The 24938-nt window shown below is 44.5% G+C and overlaps 1 protein-coding gene across 3 annotated transcripts in view; it reads left to right on the forward strand.

Annotated features, from left to right (window-relative positions):
• Dock8 (dedicator of cytokinesis 8) overlaps positions 1–24938 on the forward strand; it is a 212014-nt gene that overhangs the window by 185845 nt on the left and 1231 nt on the right. For all 3 annotated transcript variants that reach the window (XM_063250292.1, XM_003472270.4, XM_013155055.3), the window contains 8 exons: positions 4273–4416; positions 5716–5847; positions 6409–6543; positions 7894–7983; positions 11268–11504; positions 14683–14826; positions 15806–15912; positions 24631–24801. In XM_063250292.1, the coding sequence (XP_063106362.1) occupies positions 4273–4416; positions 5716–5847; positions 6409–6543; positions 7894–7983; positions 11268–11504; positions 14683–14826; positions 15806–15912; positions 24631–24801 (1160 nt within the window). The remainder of the gene's footprint in view (positions 1–4272; positions 4417–5715; positions 5848–6408; positions 6544–7893; positions 7984–11267; positions 11505–14682; positions 14827–15805; positions 15913–24630; positions 24802–24938) is intronic.

Below are 24938 nucleotides of genomic sequence, written 5' to 3' on the forward strand. Positions count from 1 at the left end.
GCAGTGGGCTCAGCGGAGGGCAGTTTTGCCTCGAGCCCCATTTGACAATGTCCAGTGGCATTTTTGGCTGTTCCCACTGGGGACAGGAGGCTGAGTGCTGCTGCCCTCTAACAGGGAGGAGCCACAGGGATTGCTGAATGGTCAGTGATGTATAGTGAGTTTTCCCCCTGCTAAGGATGATCTGACCTCAGTTGTTACAGTGCCAAGGCTGAAAAAGCCCACGTTAATGTGTTGCATTTGCCTCCTCTAATTGCTTTGCCATCTCTCTTTCTTAAATTACTATTTCCAGTAATGGTGTTTAGAGTCAATAGACACGAGTAGACATTCTCAAACAAGTACATGCGTGATTCCATTCGACCTTTGCAATAAACCTGTGAAGCCGGCAGCCAGGGAGTGTGTTATTACCCCCACTTTGCAGATCCAGGAACTGAGAGAACAACTTTTTGAAGGTCATTTAAACTTGTTCTCAAAGACCTGTAATTGGCGCTGTATTTCAACAAGCAGGAAAGTATTTCTGAACACTGGAGAAGTGATTTCCCTTGTGATTTCCAAGCCACATCCCTTGATTCCACTCCTCAACTCCACAAGTTCCTTCTCTGGTCCAAAATTAAGAAACAAACAAACTGACCTGGGAAGGGAAATGAAAGGCTGAATCAGTATTTTCTGAGGATAAGCTGAAAACTACCCAGCACTGACGGGGGAAACTGAGCCAGACCTAATAGTGGGCTCCGACGGGGATGCTCACTGTTCTTACAGCCCAGCTTAATGCAGTCTCTAGAGAATAAAGAGCTATAAAGTGCTCTGCCTACCTTTGTAAAAGAGACATAATCTGCAGAGATGACCAGCTCTGAAAGTGTGAACAATACAGCTACAATAATACAGCTCTTTTCAAGCCAGACTTAAAAAGTTAGTTACAAGTATTTGTATTGTTCTAGGTTGAATTTCTATGACTGATTTTATGAAAGGCTTTGTCATTGTTGTTCTTCAACATGATTTCATGATGCTTTGTCAAACAAAAACAAAGGACAATTCAAAGTCGCTTTCCCAGCTTAGAGAATAAGTCACCAAAACCATTATTCTGGAGTCAGAAATTTCCAGTTTATCTGCAAAGCTGGGTTCGCCTCCTATTACTGATACCTACTTTCTTGTGGTCTTCACGAGCAAAAATATTTCTTGTATGATTTCACTCTCAGCAAAGACATTTTATTCTCAATTCAGAAATATTTGTAATAAAAGCCAATAATTAATTTCACATCCAAAGGCAAAATCACTACGTATCATTTAGAACCACATAAAAGTGAACAAGAAAATTATTTTAAAAATCAATTTGGGCCTGAAATTCCAGCAGTCTAGAAGGCTGAGGCAGGAGGATTGCAAATTCAAGCCATCTTAGGCAGTTTAGTTACTTAGCAAGACCATGTCTCCAAATTAAAAAGGGACAGGGATGTAGATCAATGCAAAGGTCCTGACTCAGTCCCCAGTACTGCCTCAGTTCTCTCGCCAATTTATTTTGGCCATATGATATTATCAGGGCTAAGTATAGTACTAGCCTTTTAGTTCTAGAAAATCTTTAGGTTTGTCATTTAATGTTGAATTGAATTCTCATCTTTTCTTATTTCATTTGCTACCATTTCTCATAGTCTTATTCCTTTTTCATTGTTACTTTATTTTATTTACTATTTAATCACTGAAATATTACATTTTTTTCACTTTTGTGTTTAATAAGCCCTACTGTCCATACTCTACTTAGAATCCAGTTATTTTGTCTATCGTGAGACATGCCACAGTGAGATCAACTGTTATTTCAAAACTAACAGAAATGCCACATTATCTCTACATGAGAGCGTACAGCTCTGTCTTCCCATGTCTTTATCCATTCATCCCTTCTTTGGGGGATTTTTTTCAGCACTTAATCTGTCATTGTGAGCTTTACATGCCAATCAGAGACACTGTGTAACTACGTCTTCCATTCCTCATTCAATTACAATTATGATGGATATCGTTATAAAGAGACGCAGGAGGCTGTGAGCATTTACAGTGTGGCCCAGCCTGAGGGTTGGGGAGAGAATAAAGAGGTGGAGAGGCAGGTAGAAGAGGCTATGAAGGTGAGGCTTCCATAATGTGTGCAGAGCGTGACGAGCTAGGTGGTCTCTGACACAAAAGAGATCCCAAATTATGTTGATGCTCATCAATCTTGCTCCTCCTGAATGAGACGTACCAAACAGTTTGGAAATGGATGCCTAAAAGCCACAGAACACCCAAGGTGAAAAACAGCTCATCTGCCTGCATAAGGGAGGCTGCCCTGGAGTAGTGCTCACCAACTGAACACCCAAACAGCCCTGCGACCTCAGTGTCCTCAGCACTTCCTATCCTGGCCTTGGGCTCCCTGGCCCTCGATCTTCACAGACTTCATCTTAAATTTAGGCTTGCCTCTGCAGGTGCGAGCCAGGGAGAAAAGAGAGAGGCCCGTTTCTAGCAATAGCAGAGAGAGTCTCAGGACTTCTCATCAGCTATGATTGAATAACGTGCTTACCCCTGAACCAAATGTAATGGCCAAAGAAATCAAGCGGTCTGATTGGCTAGGCCAGGGTCAAAGGTCCTCATCCAATGTTGTGAGTGATTCTCTGAAAGAAAGCTAGGGAGGAGGAAGGAATTAGGGGCTAAGTTAACAGTGTGTGTCTATTGCTGAAACATTTTTTGAAACATTTTTTCCTAAATGTTTCAATCTTGCTCAGCCCAATGAAATTGAACATTGGGAAATTGTTGTGAACTAGAGATAAATTGTGGAAAGAAAAATAAATTTGAAGTCACTGAATTGCTAGAAACTGAGGTCATTAGAATTCTGTGCTCTCGGGGCTGGGGATTTAGCTCAGGGGCTGGGGATTTAGCTCAGCGGTATAAGCACCTGCCTTGCAAGCAGGCAGTCGTGAGTTCGATCCCCGGTACCGATAAAAAGGAAAAAGACAAAAAAAAAAAAAAAAGAATTCTGTGCTCTCTGGGGCTGGGGATTTAGCTCAGTGGCATAAGCACCTGCCTTGCAAGCAGGCAGTCATGAGTTCGATCCCTGGTACCGATAAAAAGGAAAAAGAAAAAAAAAAAAAAAAGAATTCTGTGCTCTGCTCTGCGGTACAGTGTGTATTTAACACTTGTCGGTGTGAATGTGTCTCAGATACTGCTGTTACTTTTACTTCCCTAAATCTGAAGCCAGGGAAGTCCTCCCAGAAGCTTTTCCTCTGACGACAGCTAATAACCTATATAGCTTTGTATCTGTTCCTCTGTATGTGTAAGATTGAAGGTAATTGTGTGACCATACTAGTTTCTTGAGTTATTTTGGTTCTTTCACAGGAATGTATTGGGCTTCGTGCTACCTCTCATTCAGAAATACTATAACACATAAGCCAGGGTTGGAAGAAAAACTGATCACAAAGACTTTTGGGAAACTCTACCTCTAGTCATAAAAATGCATTACAATGTTAGGTTGAAGAGCTAGCTATGGCAACTATCTCCCCATCAGTTTCTGAGGTTGACTCTCTTGCGCCTAGGGCAGACAGCTTCTACTTCACAAGCACCTCTGATAACTTGGTGACAGCTGGCTAGAACACGAGGCTGAAAAAAGTTTGAGACTGTGTCCGTGTTCCGGTGGAGGGAGTATTCTAATTGATCCCTCGTGGTTGCTGCACACACAGCAATAGGGAGCTGTGGCATGTCTAACCTATTTGCAGTTTCTAAGCTAGGAAGAGCCCCGTTTCTTCTGTACTCCATCTGCACTTACTCCATAGCTGTGAGACAAGGAAATAATTACTTTTGACCCGTCAAGAGTGTTAGAGTCGCTGCCAGGGTCACCACTCGGGTGAGCTGCACAGGGCACAAGATGTACAGATACTGGCTCTCGGGCTCAGGTGAGCATGGGATCAGCACTGTGTGACCATCTGGGAGAGGGTCCCTTATTTTGTGACCTGGGTTTCTCTTTCAAGTGGCCTCTACCCTGGATACTGCATTTCCTGCTAAAGGGAGGCTCTAAAGTTTAGTTTTTATAAAGAAAAACGTGTAGAAATGAAATAATCGGGGGAATGGTAACTGCCGCTCTGCCATAAAACCTCCCAGAAGAAGGCAGTGAACGCCAGGCAGAGCTCTCCTGGGTGGTGCTGCACGCCTGTTTGGAACCTTGGAAAGCACCTGAGTGCTGGCTTCTTGGTGTCTGCATTCTGGGTTCCCCAAAGCCCTTCTTAACCTGCTCCCCCATTCTCAGGCTCCTACTGTTATCTCTTGCAGAATATTTCTTCAAATGTGCTGGAGGAGTCTGCAGTCTCTGACGACACCCTGTCACCTGACGAGGACGGAGTGTGCTCGGGCCGGTACTTCACAGAGAGTGGCCTGGTTGGCCTCCTGGAGCAGGCTGCAGAGCTCTTCAGCACGGTCAGTGCCCTCAGAAGGCGCCCCGGGGCCGAACCCCAGCTGCCAACATGTTCAGCCTTAACGGCCCAGCGAGCCAACTTCACACACACTGTGGATGTGCACGTCAAGGGGTGGACCCAGGGAGGACTTTGATGTCCGCAGATTGCATCAGCTCTCCGAGGCGGAGGAGAAGGCCTTTCATCAGGGACAGTCTGGCTTGCACTACATGCTCATTGGCTGGGCCGGAGTTTCACAGGGTTATTTCCATTTAATGGGTGGAAGCCCAGCCACAGAGAGGTGACATGGCTTGTCCAGGGTTGCACAATAAATGATGAGACATGTTCTCACTGCCTCATTTCCCCTCTGGTAGAGAAGAAGACTGGGAGGAGCCCCTGGGAGGGCAGGGCAGGACATCTATAATGTCTTCCTGCAGCCTCTGCGGTATCTGCAGGATCTCTAGAGACAGGACCAGATGGAGAAGCGCAGCGCAGAAGCCACCGAGCCTTCCCTTGTTCACCTAATCTCAGTCTAAATACTTCTAATAAGGGGAAAATACCTTGATGGCACCACTGAGATTCCGGGTGAGGCGGGAGACTCGCCTCAGTTTTCATTTTAATCATCTCTTTCTCCACACGTCAACCAAAGAAACACCTAATACTTCAACTGCATTTAGCTAATTTTGTTTTCATTCCTATGGTATTAATCATTCTCTACCTTTCATCCCCAAGTTTTCTCCCTATAACATCTACGTGGTTTTTTTTTTTAAACAGGGATTGAACTCACAACCTTGCGCTTACTAGGCAGGCGCTTATGCCACTGAGCTAAATCCCCGGCTGATTTAATTATTATTTTACCTATCATCCTTCTTCTCTTTCTCCTTCTTCTTCCTCTTCTTCTTCTTGCAGGATTCAGAGAAATTCCAATATATGCTTGTTTCCCTGAAATTCTAGAAACTGAATTAGTTAGAATTCTGTTAACTCCCTTGACACGCATCTTAGCATCAGGCTAAAGGAGGACCTCCATTGAGATTTACATACACAAAAGCTGTCTTCTAAATGTTCTTAGTTCCTGCTCCCAATCTCTTCTGGGTTTTTTTCTTCCTATGCAATATCACCATACAGGGCCATTTAGTAATATGTCTAGTTCAGTTTGAAAGCCCCAAGAATCCCAAGAGATGCTCAGGCAGCATGCATATGCTGTAAAGTCCCACAAAGGAATAATACATGCATTTTTCAGCACATCGTTTTCATAGTAAGCTCTGGTTGCTCTCCTTACATGTCCAGTGATGTATAGTCTCTTTGGTTCTCTGCTCTGTCCCAGGGAGGATTGTATGAGACGGTTAATGAGGTCTACAAGCTAGTCATCCCCATTCTGGAAGCACATCGGGACTTTCGGAAGCTGGCCTCCACTCACGACAAGCTGCAGAAGGCCTTTGACCACATCATTAACAAGGTAGCTGAAGGTTCTGGCTAATGAGCACTCTCCCCTGGCAGTAGGTGACTCTGTCCCAGAGACACTCAGCCCTCCCTCCTCTCTAGAGACTGGCTTATCTTGAGTTACCATCACTGTAACTGTCACCCATCAAACACAAGGGGGCTGAAGGTTGACAGGGGCGGGTAACTCAGAGCGTGAATGAAAGAATCCTGGTTTACTTTATAGCTAAGAAACGTGAGAATCCTTTAAATTCCATTAAGTGGGCCGTGGGGTTTAGCTCAATGGCGTGAGTGCCTACATGGCAAACGTGAGGTCATGAGTTTGATCCCTGGTCCCATAAATAAATAAATAAATAAATAAATAAATAAATAAAATAAAAATAAATTCCATTAAGTGAAATCCCAGAAATCTTTAGTGAATTTCTTTAATTACTATTTCTAAAGTTTATTCTATAAACATTAAATTTGTTTACCTCAGCTGTAGAAATAAAATGCTTAAGATGTAATAAAAGGTCCTTTTAACCCAGTAAATCTTTGGGAATGACATAACTAAGAGAAGTTTTCCTTTTTTGTTTAACAGGATCATAAGAGAATGTTTGGAACTTACTTCCGAGTTGGTTTCTATGGATCCAAATTTGGGGATTTGGATGAACAAGAATTTGTTTACAAGGAGCCTGCAATTACCAAGCTTCCCGAGATCTCTCATAGACTAGAGGTAAGGAGAGAAATATGTGTGCTTAGCATTGTACATTTCACAAAAGCAAGTTAGAAAGAGTCATCACAAAAAACTCATGAATTCAGCATCAAACTGTATGTAAATCTTCTAAATCGCGTTTATAATAGGGAAGTATTAGGTGAGAGCCTGAGGTAAAGCAGGATTGGATGATATTTCTCTAAAATGCTGTATATGGTTTCAGAGTTTATAAATTCACATCATGAGCATTCCTCTTCAAGTCTGTATAAAATTCAATCAATGTCACAAGCTTTCTTATAACCCTCTTTAAATGTCAGTACTACATACTAACAGATACAGCATGATAGAGCTATGCCGACTTGAAGGTTATCATCTAGATTTTGAAGTAATCTGGCCAAACTGCTGAATCACCCCCATGCCCAACTCCAAAAATGAATCGCCTGTCCTTTTTGTGTCACACATTCTTTTGTGACACAGAAATACTTGACAGCTACACGTGGGCTGTGGTCAGCCTCTATTCCAACCTGTCCTCCTATGTTGGTCCATAAAGTCACAGAAAAGAGCAAAATTCTGCTACAGGACAGGCTGAAAAGATGGAGAAAAAAGAAACAGCACAGAGAAAGCTCAGAAAAAATGCAATAGATGTTGACAGGCCAGTACAAACTCAGAAAGGAAGTCAAAGGTTGCCCCTGAAACAAACCCCCTCAGGCTGAGTGACCAGCCCCTGGAGCACCGAACCAGACTCATTACTGATTTCTCATGATTGCTGTGCAGGGATGCTGTCTTATGACCATCATACTTAAGACATTTTGTTGCCTGGTTGTCCCTTGCATTGTTCATCCCTGCCAAATAAGGCAGGTGACTTTTATCCTTCTTCATTCACAGAAGTCATGGCCCAGAGTGGCTGGGTGACTTGCCTGAAGACATTCAGCTCATGAAAAGGAAAATTAGCCATTGGTCCAAGCCGCTTGGTTCCCTTACTCTGAATCAGAGGTGTACACTTTGCCTGCTTGTGTTCTGCAGTTGGCCACAGTTTGGGGAACCCAGTGACCTCTAAGCTCCCAGGTTACCAAAACCCAAAAGTAAATAGCTCTGTACCCCTGGAGAGGCCTCAGGATATATGATGGCATTCACTGAACTGCAGACCAAGCACAAAACACATAGGGAAGTATAGGGCAGTTGATGGTGTGGGACTTCCTGATATTTTTATTTATGACTCAGGACATGCTGAACTTTGGTCATTATTTCGGAGGAATAATCAATGAACAAATTTTATTTTACACTTGGTCCAAACTTATTCTACTTCCAAGGAGACAAAGAGTTGCATTATCTTAAAAGAATCTTTAGACACTGTTTGTTTCTCTTTCCTAGGGATTTTATGGTCAGTGTTTTGGTGCAGAATTTGTGGAAGTGATAAAACATTCTGCTCCGGTGGACAAAACCAAATTGGATCCTAACAAGGTATGGAGAAAATTTGCTGAAAATCACCATAAAGGCTCTGTGTGCTGCTGTTCTGCCCACAGAGCCCAAAATGACTTCCTCTGTTAGAACTTTCCAGCTCATTTAAATGCTACCAGATGTTTTGGTCAAGGGTTCAACTACTGGTTGCTTAGGTCTTAAAACGTACTAAATGGCAAGAATCAACATAGGACCAACCATGTGTATGAAACTGCATTAGATTCTGTACGTACATCATTGCATCCTCCAAATGGCCTCAGAAATAGGGATTTTTTTTTCTGTTTTACAAATGAAAAGACAGAGACCCAGAAAAGTTGAACAACTTTCCAAGAACATACAAATGACAGAGCTGGTAGTCCAGGGAAGGTATGGCGTCCCCACACCATACCGCAGAACCATACCCTCAATTACTGCTCTTTATTACCCATCTGTAAAACCTTTACACTGGCAATTTAAAACATGTTTTAAAGTGCCAACCCGGGTGTCGTGGTGCACTCCTATAATCCTCTAGAGGCTGAGGCAGATTTCCACAAGTTCAAGGCCTGACTGGGCTACATAGTGAGTTCAAGGCCATCCTGAACTACACAAGATTCTGTCAGAAAAAAAAAAAGGTGAAAGATAATGTTTTGAATACTACCATCTCACAATAGCATTTAGTGGTACCCTCTTTAAGCTGCCCATGTTCTTTCAACGGAGTGCGAGATGGTTGTGCTGCTAGAGGACGGACTGAAAGGACTCAGGCTTCAGTTTTCACACTGTCATACCAGATGTGTTCCACTGCACCCCCAGCTGGGGCTTTTCAATAGACCAGGGAGATCCAAACTTAGCATTAGGCTCCATATCATACTCCACATGTTGAAGGCCCCATAACTCTGCTGTGGCCTCAGACCCCAGCCTGAGATGGGATTCCCAGGCCATCCATCATCCTTCTAACCAGCTGGCTACAAATTCAGGAGTTCCTGCCATACCACTTAGATTAAATAATTTACTAGAATGACTCACAGAACTCAGAAAGGTACTATACCGCTCAAGACAGTTATATGATGAATACACAGGCAAGTTGGGAAGAAGCACGTGGTTCCGTGCCCTCTCTGTGTGAAATCAGTGCACATCAATGTGTTCACCAGCTAGGAAGTTCCTAAAAATCTCGCAGCACCCAGAATATTTAGTAGGATTTCATAATGCAGGCTTAATTGATCAAATCCATGGCCACCTAGTTAAACACAAACTCTGCCCTTCTTCCTTCTCAGGTCAGGCCCGCCCAAAGCTTCTAATCAATGATTGGTCTTCTTGGTGACCACCCTGAAGCTGTCTGGAGCCCGTCAGCAGACATCTCCTTAGCATAACAAAGCCACCCCTGTCACTTAGGGAATTCCAAGGGTTGTTAAAGCTCTACACCAGGACACAGGGACAAAGGTGCCACCTGCTCTGTCTGCTTCACAGACAGTGAAAACATGCTAGACTGCTGGGGATAATGTGGATGCCAGGTATTATTAAGGGCCCCGGACAGAGGCCACTCACCATCAGACAAATCTGTAAAATGAAAAGTCCAAATTCTTCCCTCCATTCCCTCTTCCAAGATATCATGAAGATGATATAAATAGGGAAGAATGGGCCAAATTTAAGAATTTGTTTTTCTGCATTTTTCACAACACTTGCCCATTGAAGACACATTCCCTAGGTTAGGCTTGAAAGCAATAACTGGTAAGAGTTGAGCTAAGTCTCAGACAGAAATGTCTGAATTCCTTGGTGCCTATCAAGATCCATGCCTTGTATAAGCCATGCAGAATCACCTGTGATGCCCCTGAGACCAGGGGTACTTCTCCCCTTGCTGAAAATTCTCCAGATGGGGTGTGAGAGCTTGGAATGAGAGTCTGAGCCCAGAATCACAGCTGGATTTCACTATACCAAGTAATGATTTATGTTCCAAGCCTAGTGACTGTGCCCATCCACCTCACTGGATGGTGTTCAGCATCTGTGATCACTGCCACTGTGAAAGAATCCTTCCTTGTTAACTACCTGTTACAGTTTGTGTGTAGGTGGCCTCCCTAAGCCTCATGCAATCATGGACACAGCAGAATGTAGTGTTTCATGATTGGTTCATTGCTAGCACTGGAATTGGTGCTGTGAGTGTTGCACCTGCCCAGGATGGAGCCAATATACAGTACTAGGACAGGAAGAAGGCGTGTTTTCTCTCTTTTTGCTCAGTTTACTCTTGCTGTTGTGGTGGCCATGAACAGCTGCCCCACCATGCCACCCTGCCTTGGAGCCAACTGAGTATGGACTGAAACCAAAACTGTAGAAATAAACCTTCCCTTGCTTCACTTTGGGCATGAGGTATTTTGTCTCAATAATGAAAGAAAAGTAAGACAGTACCCGTTTCCCAGAGTATATATATATATATATGCGTATGTTTAAGTGAGGCATACAGAATGAAATTCAGGGATTTCTTGTTTAGTTCTGTGAGTTTTGTCAGATGCATGTAACTGCCACCACAATCAACACATAGAAGGGTCCCCACCCCACAGTCTTTCCCAAGCTCCTTTGAGTCCCCATTGTCACTGATCTACATACATTCTGTCTCTGTGAGTTGCCCTTTTCCAGAAAGCATATACATGGGATCATAAAGTAAATAAATGGAACCAGACAGGCTTCTGAGGCTGGCTTCTTTCCCTTGGCAAAACCCATCGGAGATTCCTCCATATTCAGTAATGTGGTCCTTTGAGAGCTGAATTGTGTTCCATTTAAGTGACGAGCATTTGATTTGTTTCTGTTTTTTGTCTGTTATGCATCGTGTTTCCATGTGAACAAAGTTTTCATTTCCCATAGGTACGTGCATAAGAGGGCTTACCTGGTTGTAGGTCAGTGTCATTTGGCTGTGTAAGAAGCTGCCAACTTGTAAAAAGTGGCTGCGCGTTTTGCATTCTTGTATCCCTAAGTGGAAGATCAGCTGCTCTCCGTCCTTGCCAGCATTTGGTATTCATCTTTTCTTAGTTTGACACTGAGTCATAAGTGTGTCAAGATCACTCTGAAAAGGAAAGTTTACCTCTTGGAAATAGCAGTTTGCAAGCTCTCCCATTGAGGCTCCAGTGGGTCAGTTTGCTGCTCCACCCTCAAGCACAGTCCTCTCGCCTTCCCCACCCTCCTTTCCCTCCCTGCAGTGCAGCGGAGGATGGCAGACTCTGCACCTCTCATCTCAGGGCGGACAGGGGAGGTGTGTGTCCCAGCATGCTGCTCCCCTGTTTGCAGCATGGCTCATCTCCTCCTCCCCCTGCCTTCCCCTCCAGGCCTACATTCAGATCACATTTGTGGAGCCCTACTTTGATGAGTATGAGATGAAAGACAGAGTAACCTACTTTGAGAAGAATTTCAACCTGCGGAGGTTCATGTACACCACCCCCTTCACTCTGGAGGGGCGGCCTCGGGGGGAGCTGCAGGAGCAGTACCGCAGGAACACTGTGCTGACCACCATGCATGCCTTCCCCTACATCAAGACCAGGATCAGCGTCATCCAGAAGGAGGAGGTAATGGCCAGAGGGAAGGAGTGGGCCTGGGTGGCCTCGCAGGACACAGCCCTGACCACTCCTCCATGGCAAGATAGAGAGAAACATAAAGATGCATTGATGTGAACCAGGGTAGAACCGAGTGGTGGAGCACTTGCCTAGAATATGTGACATTCTGGGTTCTGTCCCCAGCAGCACCACCCCCTCCCCCCAGAAAGAGACAGAGAAGTATAATTGAAATTTTATTACAGAGCTATTCTCTTGTTCTTGTGGTACCGGGGAATCCCATTTAAGCAGCTGCCTGCGTGCTTCGTAGCCCTGTTTTATATTAAATATTTAATACCTAAACTTACAGCTCTAGTATAAATATTTACATATTTAGTCTTAAGGTTTATTTCATGTTTGTGTAGGAGGGGTTCTAGGGATTGAGCCCAGGATCTCATGAATGCTCTCTACCACCGAGCTACTTCCCCAGCTTTCTTAATTTTGGAACCATCACGTTAAGTTCCCCAAGCTGTGCTTCAATTTGTGATCCTGCTGCCTCTGCCTCCTGAGTCACTAGGATCATAGGTGTCACCACCATGCCTACTTTATTTCCATTTTAATTATAAATTCACATAAAATGTTTGTCGAGTTGGCCCTTTGTATGCTCAAGTTCATATCCATGAAGTCAGCCCACTAAATACTGACATATTTGGAGTAAAAACTGCATCCATGGGGCTGGAGATTTAGCTCAGCGGCATAAGCACCTGCCTTGCAAGCAGGCAGTCGTGAGTTCGATCCCCAGTACCGATAAAAAGGAAAAAGACAAAAAAAAAAAAAAAAACTGCATCCGTACTGAGCATATAAAAACCTCATTTTTATATTCCCTAAACAATCCAGTATAACAGCCACTTACATGGCACTTGTACTCCGTTAGGTATTGTAAGTAATCTGGAGATGATTTAAAGTATAAAAGATGTACAGATACTATACCACTTTATATAAAGGATTTGTGCACCCTCGGGTTTTGGTATTTGTGGTGGGATTCCGGAACCAATCTCCCATGGGTAAAAAGTGATGACTGTATTTAAATTTTAGATATTTTATGTATCTAAAAGCTTATAGGCAATGCAGGCATAGTTAGGCATTTAATTACTAGAGACAGGAAGCACACAGGAGCAGCCCCATGGGATGGTGGTGTGCAAAAGGAAAGCTACCGCATGAGTGAGAGAAGTGGACCACCTGGACTGCGGGGCTAGCTCCCTCCTGTGACTTGGCACAACTTCTGCCTCCCATTTCTTCACGAATATGTCGTCAATAAAGATTTCTATGACTTTTAGCCCATTTTAATAGGACCGATCAAGAAAGTTTCTGAAAGCACAGAATCATTCAAAATTATACATAGCATAAACACTTTTCTTTAAAACTCCAGCAAAGACCTTTACACGTCATCCTTTTATACAGGGCCACAGCCTTCTCTATTGTTATGTTACTGATTATAGTTCAGCATTGTCATCCTTGCACAAACCTTAACCTTAGTGCATTGTCCACAGTTTTCAATTTTGCTTTCTGTAAAGATGAATGAGACCTTAAAGATCCTTGTTAAACAAGAGGAATTTGGGGTTTTACCCCCCAGTCTTACACAGTTGTCTTGTGCACACATAACACGACAGGAATTTTTACAGCTACTCACTTTTATCATGGCTTGCCTGAGCATTGAGCTTGGTTTTTCATGGAAACAACTTTTTTCTCTCCACACCCATAATTCAACAGTTTGTACATTATGTAATTAGATTAGGTCATTAAAATAACAAGTATAACAGGCATAATCAAGTTGGTGAGCAAGCAGATGCCTTGGGAACATCCACTTCATCAGGCAGGAACAGAAGGACGGGGTGGCTGAGCAGGCCAACCGCATTAGGGACAGGACCTGCAGAAGGCGAGGACAGCCTGACTGGAGCCTGGTCCAGAGGAGGCTGCTATCAATGGCATCTGCTGTGTTTCTTATAGTTGTGGACTCATGAGTGTGAGGACATTCTAGGCACCACGCAGAAGTAAACTTGTTGTCCTGAAAAAGAATTCTCATAACTTTTTTCAGCCACCTGCCCAGTAGTGCTTAATTCTTAACTCTGTCCACAATTCTGCTCAAAAGCTGAATTGGATGAGAAGTAAATCAAATGCATTGCTTAGGTTTAGTGATGACCTTAGGGGAAATTTGATTCTGTTCTCATCCAATTCAGTTTGCAACCAGAAACATGGAAAGAATTAAGTTGGTAGACTGAGGTACCACTGTGATTCCCCAAAAACTAACTGTATAATACAGCATAGAACGGTTCTACAGATGGGATGGCTTAAGCCACAGAAATGTACTGTCACACAGCTCTTGAGACTGGAAGTCCAAACTTAGGGTGTTAGATTTGTGGCTTCTGAGGTGCAGAACTGGTTTCTCTCCTCGACAGGTAAATGTCTTCTCCCTGTAACCACATCATCTTTCCTCTTTATGGACAGATTTCCTCTTAGTCCAAGAACACTAGTTATTTGAGTAAAGGTCCACTGTAACCAATTCAGTTTACTTACATATCTCATTGAGGACCCGTCCTCTGCATAAAATCACATTGTGAGCCAAAGTTAGGAGTTCAGCCTATGAATTGTAGGGGGACAGATTCAACCATTACATTCAGGAAGGACCCTACCCCAAGCCAGCAGAACACAGCAGCCAGGCTGCCCTTGAAGAGAATTTCACTTACTAGGGAACACTGTCAGGTGAGCAGCAGAAGGCAAGGTGACACCAGAAGCCTGGGTTACGATGAGGAAGAAACTCTTGACTGCTGTGTTTGGCCAGTGTAAGTCAAGTAACTCATTCAGTAATAAGAAAGGAAACCTAACAATGAGGGGGAATATAGCCTTTAAGTGTAGTCATACTTGTGATCAAACTAATGCCTCCCCACTGGGTCATTCTGTGGCTCTTACTTCACCTTATGAAGCCCCCTTTGTTTAAAGGAGCACATAGTAAGTGTATGTAAAGTTCCCTGAACATGTAAATACTAAAAAAATACTAGGCCCTTCCTTCTTCTTACTCTGGAGTATTTTAAAATTATTCTGAAAGGCTTTTCTTAGATGCTCTTTAAACCCAGGTACCGTCTCCGTCTCAGCTCCAGGCTTGTCCATAGCTTCTAAGAGCACATACTGATCTCCTACATTTATGTCTTCTGCTCAGTTTGTGTTGACTCCCATTGAAGTTGCAATTGAAGATATGAAGAAGAAGACCCTGCAGTTAGCGGTGGCCATTAACCAGGAGCCCCCTGATGCAAAGATGCTTCAGATGGTGCTGCAAGGCTCTGTCGGTGCCACTGTTAATCAGGTAAGCAAAACCAGCAGGTGCCAGCCTTTCTGGTTCTTACTCTTCACTCTGAGCCTGGCAATATGATCCAGGAAACAAGTCATGTTGAAGAGGGTTCCATTGGACCCAGTGTAGGCAGAATTGTTGCAGGGCCTAAGCTAAGCTAAGAATGGAGCGATGGAAAGGCCTAGACTTCTAACTCCTGTGTCAGTCCCCAAATGTACCCCACTTGGCAGCCAGGAATGATTTAGGCTCAGGCTCCTTGGGCCCTTTCAGACCAGTCTGGATTTTCTTAGGCCTTATTAGAATCGTGACTCCTGAGCTTAGCACGGAGCCAAGCCTGCCTCAGAGGGAGGTCGTAGTCTAGTACCCTGTCCAGTGGGCTGGCTTGGTATCAGTTTTAGATCTGCTTTTGTCCATACTTCCACACTCAAAAAAGTCAATAACCACCGTGACTCTCTCTCTTGTTAGCACATTCTCCATTTGAGTGTTCACCTGCAAAAATTCTGGGTCCATTTACTATCAAGAGAGCAGAAACAGAGGAGAAAGGACTGTTATATTCCTGGGATCAGAAAAAAAAGAAAATAAGAACCTTATGCTTTTTTAAGTCCCAATCCTCAAGTTACCACTTTTGCAGAAATTATGCAAAACGTTATGACAGCTAGATAAGTTATGATGAATGGGGGAATCAAGACAAGCCCCCTTTTTAGAACACAGCTCAAAGCACATACCCTGTAAGGCATTACATTACCTCTATGTATGAAGGAAAACCTAGGAGAAGGAGTATTTCACTGAGAAAATACTTTTATACCTGTGATTGTTCTCCTAAAACGCCACATTTCTCCAAAGAAATGAGTTTCCTGAGATGCTCAAAACCTTCACTGACTTGTTTTAGTCAAGCCAGCTGAACATTGAAACTAAGAAACCACACCTACATTTTTCCAAATAATTTTAATTTTCTTCCTAATATCTGCATTTTTTTTATTACCTTTTTCACTAGGGACCACTGGAAGTAGCCCAAGTATTCTTGGCTGAAATTCCAGCTGATCCAAAACTCTATCGGCATCACAACAAGCTGAGGTTATGCTTTAAGGAATTCATAATGCGGTAAGAATGAAAGCTGTGGAAATGTCAGTACAACAGTGATTCTCTGTATGTGGGTGCCAGACCAGCAGCCTCTATGCCTTTGAGAACTTGCTAAAAACACTCAGTGGAGGTGACGGTTATGGATCAGCAGTCAGCACTTGCCTGGCTTTCCCTGTGTTCTGTCTGAATCAATGCATTAACAAAGTCTCAGGTACTTATCAAAGCTACTAATCCCATACTTTACACCCAGAAATCTGCATTCAAAAAACCTGCCAATGATGCAGCTGTATGACTAATAAGTAATTAACACCAAATTGCTTTGTGTCTGTCATCTCAAGTTTGATTGATGCTCATGTCTTAATACAGGTATCATCACCCTCATTTTACAAAAGAGGAATTGGAGGTTGAGAGATGGATGGTTTTTTCACTTATAGTTGCATAGCCAGTGAGTAGCAGTGCTGAGTTCCAGGCAGGTCTTCTGAAGCTAAATTGTCCACATTTCCATCAGTGGGCTGATACAGCACAGTTGCATTAGACACCCAGAAATTATTGGCATTCATAAGCTTTGTAATTTCCCAAGTCATAAATAGCTTATTTGTAGAAATTTAAGAAGCATTGCCTGAAATCAGGAGATAAAGGCAAGGTTCTAAAGCTGGAACTTTTCAAAGGTACCCCCATGTCAGACAAACCTCCGTTCTGCAATAGAGCTGGCTTCCTGGGTAGCTGGTCCAGCCTGGACAGGAAGTGAGTCTTTTGGGAAGGTTTTTCAGCCAAGTGCATGACAGTATGTTGCAAGACAGTATATACAGAGTGTTTGTTGGATCTCCTGAGGCCCTAAAAAAGAATGAGCAGAAAATCAGTGTTCTTTTTAATCCAGACCCTTGGAGCAGCATCTGAAGTGTAAGCATAGCCTCATTTGGCAGATTGAGAGATAGGAGGTTGGGGGCTGGGGGTTTAGCTCAGCGGCATAAGCGCCTGCCTTGCAAGCAGGCAGCCGTGAGTTCGCTCCCTGGTACCGATAAAAAGGAAAAAGACAAAAAAAAAAAAAAAAAAAAAGAGAGATAGGAGGTTAGAAATAAAAGTTTTCTATATTTAGTGGAAATTTATCAAGATGCTAGCTAGTTTTGGATGAGGTTAGAGATACCGCCATGTTCCCAGGCTTTGGTAAGGGTTTGCAACTTCCATAGAAGAGACTCCTCTGTTCTTCAGGAAACACAGTTGCATAAGAGCAGGGTGTGTGAACAGGTTGTGTGTATGGTTGTGTTTTTGCGAGCAAACACCCAGATTTCATGTGTTCATGTTTAGATATTTGAATTATTTCGTATTTTGATAGCAATTCTGTTGTTACAAAAAATAAATTTTATTTAATACATAGTACATATTTCTGTAATAAAAGTCTAGAAAAATACTTGAGTAATATTTAGAACTCTTTCCCCATATTTCTTTTCATTTATAATTAATTGTGGTTGGAAGCCTCAAAAGTTAGCCCTGGTCCAGAGCTTGGTGGACCTCTGAAGGGATCTATGAAATGTTTAATGGGCATCCTCTGGGCTCTGGGTGTGATATTAGCTGTGGGAATGCAGAGATCTGGGTATTCCTCTGCTCCTACTGGCAGGACCTACTTCTGCGGGCTGATTAGCAACACCAGGCAGTGTGCACTACAAACTCTGAGTGCTCTAAATATAGGACCACAGGAACCAGAAAAAGCAAATGTGTTATAGGCGATAGTGGCTGAGGAAGCCTGGTAGAAAATGCCCCTTGTACCTTGTCTTGGATATATAAATGGAAGACAGGGGTGGAGGCACGAAGGGGCCATTACTGGTAAGTGAACCAACATGACCACACAAATCTTGGAGTCAGGAACCAAGCAGGGTTCTTCCGAGTCCAGCTAAAGCAACCAGGAGAAGAGGAAGGGGCAGAGAGACAGTGATATCAGTAACCAGGGCTCTGCATGGCATTTAAATTAAAACACTTAAATGTAATGATTTTACATTTTGTAAATGTACATTCCATAAATGTAATATAAGTGATTTTCATTTTGCTTTAGAGTTCACAGATTTCAGGGGCTGGGGATTTAGCTCAGCAGCATAAGCGCCTTCCTTGAAAGTGTGAGGTCGTGAGTTCGATCCCTGGTACCGATAAAAACGAAAAAGACAAAAAAAAAAAAAAAAAAAAAGAAAGAAAGAAAGAAAGCTGAGCTAGAGTTCACAGATTTCCTCTACTAGGTTTTACAATCCAGTATCTCATGAGTGTGGTCCTGTGACTCTACCTAGTCAAATGCACCTATAAAATCCCTACTAACTGTCCATTCCTGATTAGCTCCCAGATGGAGGAAAAGTTTCTCCAAAAAGAACCAGAGCTTAGTAAAACTAGTCCCAGGCAAGACCAAAAAGGAAGTAGATTTTCCTTTTAATAAAGGAGTGTCATACACTTATGCTTCCTTCCTACATGGCCTGCAAAAATGCTGGATTCAAAGTCAGTTTCACTGTTGAAAATGCTGGTCTCCAACCCCTCCAGTGCTGACTCCCACAGGAAAGTGGGCCATGGGCACACTTTCCCATTTGTCTTTGCTGAATTGTTCTAGGTGCGCAACAAGACTATCAGAGCTTCCCAGAATGCACCGTGCTTATCCATCACGGGGCAGGGGGCCCGTCAAAATGCAGATTCTGATTCGGTAGGTCTGAGCGGGTCCTGGGACTGTGCATTTCTAATCAGTTCTCAGGTGCTGCTCCTGGCTCCTGTGTGGACCAGACCTTTGAGAGGAGGAGGTAAAAAGTTACTTGATTGCCTCCTTTCACATTTCTTTCTCCACCAGCATCACCCCTATTGTCACCTTTTTGGCCTTTGAAGCAACCGTAGATGTCAACTCATGCGTTCAGGATTCAAATTTTATTGAACCCATACCTCATGCCTCTTCTGTGGAGAGACAAAGTCTTAATACAAAAGGGACATGGCCACAGGCACTGCTGCTCAGTATTTCATCTCTGTGTCAGTGACAATTAATTTCCTCTCCACTTTATTTCAGAGATGAAAAGCGGTATGTGAGCGGTCTGTACAGTATCTACTACAGCACACTGAATTGTGTAATTAAGTGGATGCATAATGTTATCTAGATTCTTTTCTTAATGCATAGTAGATAAGAAAACCTTCCCTTTTCTTCCACTGCTTAATTGCATCTGAGTCCAGTCAGGAAGTTCGAGCTGTTCAGAGACTGCACTGAGTCTCTTGTCAAGTGACTTCCTCACCTCACTTTCAGAGCGCAGAGAGGCTGGCCCAGCTGGAACCACTCTCAGGCTCCCTGTCAATAAGCACCAGCTTTTCAGCAGGCTTGGGCTCTGCGTCCTAAGCCCTGAGCTCTGTGGTGACCACACAGCCACAGAAAAGCCCAGCTGCTGCCTCACTTGCGATGGCTCCTCCAGCTGGTCCAGCCACTCTTCAGATGGCTGCCAGGGTGAGACCTCCGTCCTCTTCTGCCTTTTCTGCAGAGGGAAAGAAAAACAGCCAGTCCTGCAAGGCTCAGAAGCCCACACGGAGAGAGGCCATGTCCTGACCCCCTTGTCTACTCCTCGAGCATCCAGATGCCTTTGCATGCCACACTGTCTCTAAATTTCCTTCTTACCTGAGCTCCCACGTTCTTACGAAGACTAAGTGTTAAAATGCATTGGCTGGGAGACAGCAGTGGGCAGGGCACCACTTACAGGCTGCCTTTTAGGGAGGGTTTAGGTGTACCCCAATCAGATTCCGCTGCACAGACACAGTCACGGAGTCAAAAAGAGGGGTGTCCAGAGGGGAGTTAGGATCTGGGAAAATGAAGGAGAAGGAATTTGCCCAGGTGACACACAGGAGAGCGAAATGTGCATCGTGTAGGCAGAAACAAAAAGCGGGTGAGCAGGTAAGAGCAGCGTGGTGAGGAATCACCCTGAAGGCGGGAGTAATGACAAGGGGCCTGTGTTGTGAGCCGCTTGTCTTTCACCCAGACCTCCTAAGCCCAAGCCCCTCAGTGTCCAAAGGGTCACTGACTGGGCCACACACCTGTCCCAGTGGAGGTGGCCACCAAAGCCCCCTTTGCCGTGACTCATCCAAAGGCGGTGTAGGTGCTCCTGAAGACAGCAGGAAGCTCAGGCCACAGCTGTTCCTTATCTGCCCCCTCAGCATGTTCCCTACCACCTTGGGGTGGGGGCATACAGGCAGTGCCTTCCTTGGGCTGTACCCTCATTTTGCTCTGGAAAAGGCAGTGAGCATTGATTGAGCAGCCCTCCCTAGTGGCAGTGGCCTGGCTAAGAAGATCCTCATACGTCTGACACCAATATATCCTCGTAGACCCATTTTATAGATAAAATAAATGAGGCTGAAGGGAGTTCTGCCTAGCCTACTTATGCAGCAAGCAAGTGGCAGAACTGGGATTTGAGCTAGCATTTAAATGAGCCTTCCATGGAGCCAAGCTGTCCTTGAGATCTGGGGTCCAGTACCCATCAGGCTGTTGGAGCAGGCCACTAGGACACCATGCATGGGCTGTGCCTAGGAGTTCCTCATGTCCACTGGAGCTCTTCCTCTGGAGAGGCCAGGAGTCCTTTGGTTCTCTGATCACAAATAACCCTCCTTTACCTGAAAGCCATGATTGCGTATTCTGGAGAGTGGGAACTAGCGCCACAATTTCCCCAAGATCTAGTAGCTTCTGCCTCCATTTGGGAAGCTGTGATTTTTCACTGGACCTTTAGTGGAGATTTGCCAGTTTCTAAGAAGCAGCTGAGAAACTCAGAGTGCTACAGACTGGGACTCTGGAGTCATAGTTGCAGCTCGATACCAGGGTGGTCTGTCTGGATCTTAGCTGGCAATGGTACCATCTTGCCTAGGCAGCCTGTGTGGTGTTGGAGTTAGGAGTGTAGACACATGACCCACATTGGCTGGGTTCAAACACCCAAGCTGTTTAACTGGCCGTGTACCCTTGGAAATCTTGCCTACCCTCAGTTTCCCCAATTGCAAAATGAAACTAATCCTAGTGTTAGTGTCAGAATAAAAAGACTTAGAATAGGATTTCATTTATACTGTTACCGATGAGCTCACCATTATTCAGTAGGGCAAATAAGGAACTGAAACCTGAATAGGACACAGAAGATTAATCCCACTTAAGTACAGAGAATATCTTCCCATGACATCCACCTCTATAACGTTTATACCATAAGACACCGTGAGGCTGATGAGACATTGGCCTGGGAGAAGCTGGGTCATCGGTCAGGTTCTCCTGCTTGTTCCCATGTGTTTGAGAGTCCGGAAAGAGCTTTTTTGTTCTTTGTACCTTAGTTTTATCAACTCTGAACTAAAGGAAGTGGAATATGCAATCTCTAATAGTACAGTGTGATCAGTCTGTACAAATGGTCTCAACCTGAGTCTGTCAGGAACAGGAGTCATCGTAAATGTTCCAGATTTTCTGAGTTATTTCTCTTCTGGCCATTCTGTATGCTCCAACATATTTAATCTATAGCTTATGAGATAGACTCTAATTTACCATCATATCACAGAGGAAGGAACGAGAGCGTGGAGAGTAAGCCATGTAATGTCACAGAGCTACACTCAGGATTGAACACTCCGGCTCTAGGCTGTCCTCTGACCTACCACATTGTGGGGCTCCCTTTAGCGACTATGTTCAGTTGCTAGTAACTAATATGTAAGAGAGGCTTAAATGAGAAACTTACTTTCTGTCTTATAAAATAAGACCAGAGATGGTCAACACAGAGCTGTGTGGTGGCTTCAGAAAGTCATCAGAGACCCTGGGTCTTCATTGTTTTGCCCTGTCACCTGGATACAGCACACCCATCCTCATGGCCACAGTCTAGCTGCCAGGGTTTCAGTTATCAGGACCATATCCCTTATGGAGACCACAGCCCAAGCAAAAATGAGTAGTAGAAATAAAGACCAAAAGGATATCTCACCCCGCCTTCAAAGAGCTTTTCCAGTCACCAGCCTGGTGCAAGAGTGGCACACTGCCTGCATTTCCTTTAGTAACAAAGAGAGGGAAAGCATGCTGATGAAGCGGCCGCACTGCTGCAGGGTGTCAAAGAGGAGTGGGCTAAGAGATGCAGAGGCTGAGCCTGTGTGACCTCCTCTCGGGCAAGACAGTCAGCTTCCTACATGGAGGCGCAGAGAGTTGGGGGCCACCTTCTAGAGAACCACCGTGGTTTCCTTTCTGGTCCATCAGCTGACTTTCTGCAGCACTGTGGCTGCCCGAAAACCACAGGCACATTCGTTATGAGAAAATGCTAAAATGCTGTCTGTGTCTGGGGACCTTCTCCTCAAAGGGAGCAGTGAAGATGGGTGTCTGGTGCCATCACCGAGGGACTCAGGGACCTAGTGAATGTCACAGGTGAGGCTGTTTCTAGAACATCAGCGGCACTGAATTTGCCCAGTTTTGTACACATTTCCCCAGAGCTCTGGTTACTCTCTAGCAGGGGAATTTAGTGCGTGGCCCTCCTTAGCTTATAAATGTGTATTTGCACAGTAAAAATTATTTTAATTTTAATAAAAACACCTATATAACCCACATGGCTGAGCGGAAGGTGCACAGACAATGTAAATGAAGGAATTTTATAAACTCCGAAATTGTTAAACTATAATGTTACTACATAAAATCAATATTTCACTCTGGTCATTGGTGTACGTGGTGTAACAAGAATACAGTGAATATTCATGTTTTAAAAATATATTGTACTAAAAGCACATGGCCATTAATCCTCCTCAAAATATTTCCCCTCACTTCCATCACATTTTTAGCACATCCTTCTTGCCTCTTGCTGAAGCAGGCCTGAAGTCAGGGTCTCCTTACTTGTGCAGCCACGGCTGCCTGGATGTCCTGCACCAGCTCAAAGCATTTACCTTTCGCGGTCACCTTGACCTTGGGGAACAGCAGCCATCGGTGGGGAGTAAGGGGGGTGAGGACTCGGTGTAGTGTTTTCATGCACCTGTCTCTCTGTTGAAGGGTGCTTGGCAGCAACAGCCCCTGTGTTTTTCTGGCACACCTTGTAAAGACACTCCCGAAAGGACTTACAGAACTGCCTCAGAAAGCGGCAGAAAGCATAGAGAAGTGTGCTGGGTCAGGGGTGTCTTGGGGGACTAGTGGTGATGTGTCTTTCACTGTAACATTTTTTTAAACATCCACTGTGTATTTTGATCACCCGCTGCGTGTCTTCATAAAACACCTGTTTTGTTTATCTGCTCCTGCGTGACAGGCTACCCCAGAACTCAGTGGCTGGCACGACAGCTTTGTGTGTTAAACGTGAGGTTTGGGAGGCTGACGGGCTCTGCCAGGGGGGTTTGCTCAGCTGCAGCCAGGGCCTGGGTCCCCGCCAGCTGCTTCCCGGGAAGGTCTGGGTCCCTGCAGGACAGGAGCCCCACAGCACTGGCTCCTCCTCCCACAGCCTCTGCATGGCCCTCTGCTCCTTGGAGCAGCCCAGGTGACTCTGCTTTCCACGGACGGGTCAGTCCTCCTACTGCTGGGTCTACTGAGAGGGCGCTGGGGAAGGAGAGGGGCCATTTTACCTTCTCCCCAGCCACACAGCATCAGCTGCACCAGTTTTTACACTGAGGCAGCCACAGAGGCTCACCATTGTCTTGACAGGGGACGCTCTCCAGGTACTGGGGAGCACATACCCATAGCTGTTTTTAGAAAATACAAATCTGCCATGCTCTGTAAGCATGAATCTGGCCTTTAATTCTCCCAGCAACCCTAGGCAGTTACATGATATTGTTATCCCCATTTTATAGATGAGAAAACTGAGGATTTCAATGATTAAGTCATTGTGTTAATGAGTATCCGCTGGTTTCAACCCTAATGCTGTCTGCATACCCAGCAGTTAACCCAGGCAAGGGCACAGGATAAGAGACCCCGTGTGTGAGCTAGCAACTGCTGCTTCTGCAAATGAAGGCTACAGAGAGTTCAACTGCTACTCCCAAAATGGTCAGCATAGACGGCCTCAAACAGGCAGCTAATTTCTTTCTGCAGCCTCGTCCCACCTCTTAGAATCAGGTGGAGTTAACTAACCTGGGCCTTGAAGTCCCAAGAAGCTGATTTTCTTTTATACGTGGTGGTAGCTTCTAACTGTTACTTAAGAAGTAGTAAAAAGTCATAATGAGGATTAGTATATATTTCTCAGGAATCAAGGGCTATGCAACTTCCCCTCCAGGTCTTCCCTAAAACCTCTGATAAGAAATTCCCAGCTACGCTGCAGTTTGCTCCAATTCGTGCCATACTTAAAAAACCAGTGAAAACCCAGCTGAGGAAGTGCTGGCCTCCGGAGCATCTGTCTGTCTTCGGTAGCTGGTTCTTCCCACCATGGTGTTGCGGTCAGACGTTTCATTTTGTCTGAGCCAGGCTCCTTTCCCTTGGCTTATAGCTGCCTGCTCGCCTCTTGATCTGTGCCTGTCACCCTGATGGTGTGTTTGCATTAATAGGAAGGATTTGGTAACAATGGCTGGGTGTCTCTGTAACTTAACCCAAATCTAGTAGGAAAATAGTTTATGCTGCATTAATCACCAGAAGTGTGCTTTTTGGAAGGATAATAGAATTATTTCCAATTATTACATGTCAGCTAAGTCACAGCCATTATTTTATCCCTTTGTGGCTTATTGACTTATAAGAAGTGCCCAAGTATTCAATGCAATCATCTCCAAATTAATAAATATTTCAAACTCGTGTATAGTAAAACTTCAGTTTTTTTTAATCCTACCCTGATATTTCCATCTCAGTTGCGGTGAGGCTGTGGAGAAAAACAAGCGTCTCATCACAGCTGACCAGAGGGAGTATCAGCAGGAGCTCAAGAAGAACTATAACAAGCTGAAAGAGAGCCTCAGGCCAATGATTGAGCGGAAAATCCCAGAACTCTACAAGCCCATATTCAGAGTTGAGAGTCAAAAGAGGTAAGAAGGAGCAGGGCAGCCTCTTGGGCTGCTCTGGGCAGGAGGCCGCGGAACCGGCCATGCGGGAGTCAGAGTCAAAGTCTTCACACCCCAAACCCTCCCGGGGCCTGTGTCCGGTCTTCCCCGGGCTGCCTTAC

Source organism: Cavia porcellus, unplaced genomic scaffold (genome assembly GCF_034190915.1).
Source record: "Cavia porcellus strain 051 isolate PalLab524CR breed Dunkin Hartley unplaced genomic scaffold, mCavPor4.1 scaffold_1, whole genome shotgun sequence".
In the NCBI taxonomy this organism is placed as follows: Eukaryota; Metazoa; Chordata; class Mammalia; order Rodentia; family Caviidae; genus Cavia; species Cavia porcellus.